We start from the raw sequence: 4,813 nt of genomic DNA on the forward strand, positions 1-4,813 counted from the left end.
GATAGTCACTTAAGGACTCAACATGCAAATGAGTCAAGTGTCTCGATCAGAGGCTCTCTGCTCTGTAGCACCAGAGTCCCAGACTCCCTGTATTCACTAGTTTAGCTGTAAACAAATCCACCAGAGATCTGCAAATAACCAGAATCCACGTGCATAATTTAGATAACACAAGAATATCACTGCGTCCGGGGACGCTATTTATCCAGCGAAGTCACCACTCATGGTGCTAGATGACAATATTATTGATTACGTTGTGTTTCAGTGCTGTGGGAACAGATTACTCTCCTCAATCACATTACCTGGCATTGAGTACACATATGTACGACGTGTTGATAACCGCAGGTCAGAGGCTGCGACCTCTGTGGCGAGGAACTCACCTCCCGACTCCCCAGTGTCTCTCCACCATCCGCAAGGCACAAGTCAGGAGTGGGATGAAATATTCTCCACTTGCCTGGCTGAGTTACAACTCCAACGACACTCAGGAAGTTCGGCACAATCCAGACAGTTTGAGCAACGTCATGCCCACCACTGCTGGCGCACATTTGGTAGGAAATTGTACCCTCTGTGCCAAAGGGCACTGCAAAGACTCACCAAAACGCCTTCGAAACCCTCGCAGCTTCTGAACCCATGAACTCTACCGTCCAGAAGGACAAGGGCAGCAGGTCCAAGGTAACACCGGCCCCTGCAAGCTCCCCTCCCAGCCACTCACCACCCTGACTTCGAAATATATCGCCGTCCATTCCCTCAGAGTCGCAGTGGAACTCCTACCCAGAACGGGTGCTTCTGCAACAGATGGACTGCAGAGGTTCGAGAAAGCAGCCCCATCCTCTTGCCTTCTCAAGGGCAGCTAGGAACGGGCGATTTATGCCATCCCGGCCAGAGACGTCCCAAGAACGAATTCTAAACGTCTCACAAACGGCCATTCAGCCCGACTGGTCTGTACTGATGGTTATGCTCCACAGCAGCCTTCCCCCAGCCACGGGGTCGAGTCATAGAATCATACAGCATAGAGACTTTGGCTCATAATGGCTATACTAACCAACAAACACCAACGACACTAAATCCCATTTACCTGCGCTTGGTTCACAGCCTACAATGTTATGTTGTGAGAGGACCACCCTCCCCCACCCTCTCAGGCGCATGGTTCCTCTGAGTGAAAAAATTCTTTCTCGGATCTCCTCTCAACCACTTTCTCCTCACCTTAAACTTATGCCCTCTGGTCATAGAGTCACAGCATGGAAAGAGGCCCCTCGGCCCAACTCGACAACCAGATATCCTACATTAATCCAGTCCCATTTGCCTGCATTTGGCCCATATCCCTCTAAACCCTTCCTATTCATGTACCCATCAGGTGCCTTTAAATGTTGCAATTGTACCAACCTCCACCACTTCAGCTCATTCCATGCACGCACCACCCTCTGCGTGAAAGAAGAGGTCCTTTTTAAGTATTCCTCGTCTCATCTTGAACCTATGCCCTCTATATTTAGACTCCCCTACCCTGGGTCTTAGACATGTCTGCCGTGGGGAAAAGATGTCTGTGCCTCTCATTGTTTTGTCTACCTCAATCCGACACCCTTAGCCTCCTCTGCTCCAGGGTAAACAAAGCCAGCCTGTCCAATCTCTCCTCATGACTGAGACTTTCCATCCCAAGGCAACATCCTGGTGAATCTCCTCTGCACCTCTCCAGTGCAATCACATCCTCCCTATAGTGCGGGACCAGAACCGCACACAGTACTCCATCTGTGGCCTAACAAAAGTTGGAACAGGACTCCCTTGCTCTGATACGCTATGGCCCAGCTAATAGAGGCTGTATCTCAATGTATCAGCGTAGTCTCCCATTTCCTTTCAACCTCGTACAATTATGAAGCTTCCCTGTGAAGGGGAGATGGTGGAAGTCACATTGGATGTGCACTGGGGATTCTTTTGATGATCTTTCATTGCAGAAGTTGTGTACTACTGATCAACAGTGTGGCAATGAGGCAACCTAACTGGTATTTTCCCTCGCTCTCTTTCTCTTTCTCTCTCTCTTTCTCTCTCTATTCTCTCTCTCTCCTCGCTCGCGCTCCCCCTCTCACATCCTCCCTCTCCCTCTCTCCATCTCCCTCTCTCCCTCTCCCACTCTCTCTCCCCCTCTCCCTCCCTCCCCCTTCCCCCATCCCTCTCTCCCCATCTCCCTCTCCTTCTCCCTCTCTCACTCTCTCTCTCTCACTCTCTCTCTCTCACTCTCTCTCTCACTCACTCTCACTCTCTCCCCCTCCCTCTCCCCCCCCCCCCCACCACCCCTCTGTAGAGCTCTGTCGGTTTGCCCTGGGCATGCAGGACTCCGTCATCCGGGATGAAGACATTGTGGCCTCCAGCTGGTGGTCTGACTCAACGGCAGCGAAACACGGGAGGTAAAGTAACTACAGCAACACCATTTCTCCACCCACCCCACCTCCCAACATGCTGCCTCATCGCCCCCTCAACCTCCATTCCCCCCCCTCCTCAATGTCTTGCCCTGGCCTGTGGGCACAGCCAGATCTCACCCAACGTCAGCCCACGCCATCCCATCGCACCGCTAACCTGGGCACTTGCCCTCTTTACCACCCACCCACCCACCCCCCAACCTTAGCCCTGGCCCCAGCTGGGCACCTCCCTAATGGATTCCAACCCTCACCAAACGTACTCGCCGCGAGATACAAAACCTACACAAGGGTGGGCCAAATCTGGCAATGTGGGTGCTGTCAGTCATGAGGGGGAGGGGGTGGGGTGGGGAGGAAGCACACCTGGAACAGTCGGGCCGAATGGCCCGTTTCTTCACGTTAACGTTCCCACCCTGGCTCAGCAAAACCAGGATGGTTAAACATTGCTTAAAGAGTTAATATTACTGGTGCCAGGTGAAATATTGCTTAAAGAGGTAACATTACTGGTAGCATCTGACTCAGGAGGTGAAGGGGGCAGTTGAAAGATGAAGGTAACTCCCCGTCCTCCCATAACACCCCAACCCCCCACCCCCACCCACCTCTTCGATCTAAGTGAACCGGAAGGTGCTACCCTGATACCGATAACCACCCCGACAGCGCACGGAGAAACGGTCGCAGACTCGCGATGGGTCGGAGATTGGAATCGGACGACCACTGGGACCCAGCAGCAGCCTGTTCGACAGGCTCACAGCCTGTGTCCACCGCTCAGGGGCAGTGGCGCTGGCGGAGCTGGGGTGGGGGGAGGGCGCTTAGCAACCCTGGCGAAACGGGTTCGAATCCCACCGTGGCAGACCTGACATTTCAATTCGAGCTTCAGAAACAAAACAAAAAAAAGCGAGAGTAAGAATAGAGATCCTCCAAAAAATACAAACACAAAACAGCAACGGAGAGAGGTTCAAAGAAAGAGAAAGAAACCGAGAGTCTCTAAATAAAATAACCCCGCCCCTCAAAAAATAGGCCAAAGTGCTGCAGGTACTGGAAATCAGAAACACAAGACGGAAATTGCCGGAGAAACTCTGCCAGGGCCTCACAGCCTCCACGGGGAGAGAAAGCCGAGTTACCTTTCCAGTTCTGGTGACCCCCTCCTCCTTCAGAGGACAGGGAGCCCCTTCGTTTCAACTTGTTCGGCCTAGTTCCCCCTGGAATTGGCGGTGGGAAGCCCAAATTGGCCAGTGACTGGCGAGGACGTGGCAAAGGGGGCAAGGGGTGGGTGCTTACGTCGCTGACCTCAGGGAGCCGACCAGGGGAGTGATGGGCCAAATGGCTTTCCAAACCGGGACGCTCCCGGGCCGGGCCTGGGGTGGTCGAGAATTGGGATGAGGTTTGATTGTCAAAGGACAGGAGTACAGTAAAAAGTGTACAACATCGCCGCTTCCAGCACCCTCTGAGGTACCAAGGCAGCTTGGCACAAAATCTGAGGCACCAATCGGAAACATGAAGAAATAAAGTCAAAACTTGAGCATTATTCAGGCTTGGGTTCAAAGCGCACCATGGTAGATGGTGGAATTTGAATCCAATAAATATCTGGAATTAAGAATCTAATGATGGCTATGAATCCATTCCCGATTGTCGGAAAAACCCAGCTGGTTCACTAATGTCCTTTAGGGAAGGAAACTGCCGTCCTTACCTGGTCTGGCCTACATGTTGACCCTGAACTGCCCTCTGGGCAATTAGGGATGGGCAATAAATGCTGCCTGGCCAGCGACGCCCTCATCCCGTGAATAAAAAAGAAATTACATTCCTTCAAAAGCAGAGAAAGAAAAAAACAATTAAAGGAGGGAGGGGGGCTCTAAATTGTCAGGATTTACACCTTCAGTGCAGGTTGTAATGAGTTCCATCGCGAGGCTAGTGTTTTTGTTTTAACGGAGCTGTTACAAGTGGGGTGCGGAGCTACTGGGTCAGAGGGAGGCCGATGGTCGCGCACGCCAATGGCCTTGACTGAGCTGAACGTTGCCGCATTGTCCATCCGCAGGTTGGGGACAGACCACGGGGATGGAGCCTGGTGCCCTGCCAAGCCTGTGCACCACGACAGCTCCGAGTTCCTGCAGATCGACCTCCGCAAGCTCTACTTCATCACCCTTGTGGGCACGCAGGGCCGCCACTCCAACGGGCACGGAAATGAGTACGCGCGCCTCTACGGCCTGCAGTACAGCCGCAACGGGGACTTGTGGATGACCTGGAAGGATCGGACTGGAAATGAGGTAATGTTGGTTGGGGGTGGGGGTGGGGGTGGTCACAGAGGCTGCTGTGTCCGTTTCCCTGTTGGCAATTCCGCGTCCTTGTCCTTTTCGTACATTCACAGGGCGCAGAAGGTCAGTACTGAGGGAGTGCCGCACTGTCGGAGGGTCAGT

At 53.0% G+C, this 4,813-nt stretch overlaps 1 protein-coding gene across 2 annotated transcripts in view; it reads left to right on the forward strand.

Moving 5' to 3' along the window:
* The first annotated feature begins 2,291 nt into the window (after positions 1–2,291).
* LOC109922410 (discoidin domain-containing receptor 2-like) overlaps positions 2,292–4,813 on the forward strand; it is a 61,819-nt gene continuing 59,297 nt past the window's right edge. For both annotated transcript variants that reach the window (XM_048616734.1, XM_048616735.1), the window contains exons 1-2: positions 2,292–2,393; positions 4,435–4,663. In XM_048616734.1, coding sequence (XP_048472691.1) covers positions 2,314–2,393; positions 4,435–4,663 — 309 coding nt within the window. In that variant the 5' untranslated portion in view covers positions 2,292–2,313. The remainder of the gene's footprint in view (positions 2,394–4,434; positions 4,664–4,813) is intronic.

This window comes from Rhincodon typus, chromosome 35 (genome assembly GCF_021869965.1).
Source record: "Rhincodon typus isolate 14 chromosome 35, sRhiTyp1.1, whole genome shotgun sequence".
Lineage (NCBI taxonomy): Eukaryota > Metazoa > Chordata > Chondrichthyes > Orectolobiformes > Rhincodontidae > Rhincodon > Rhincodon typus.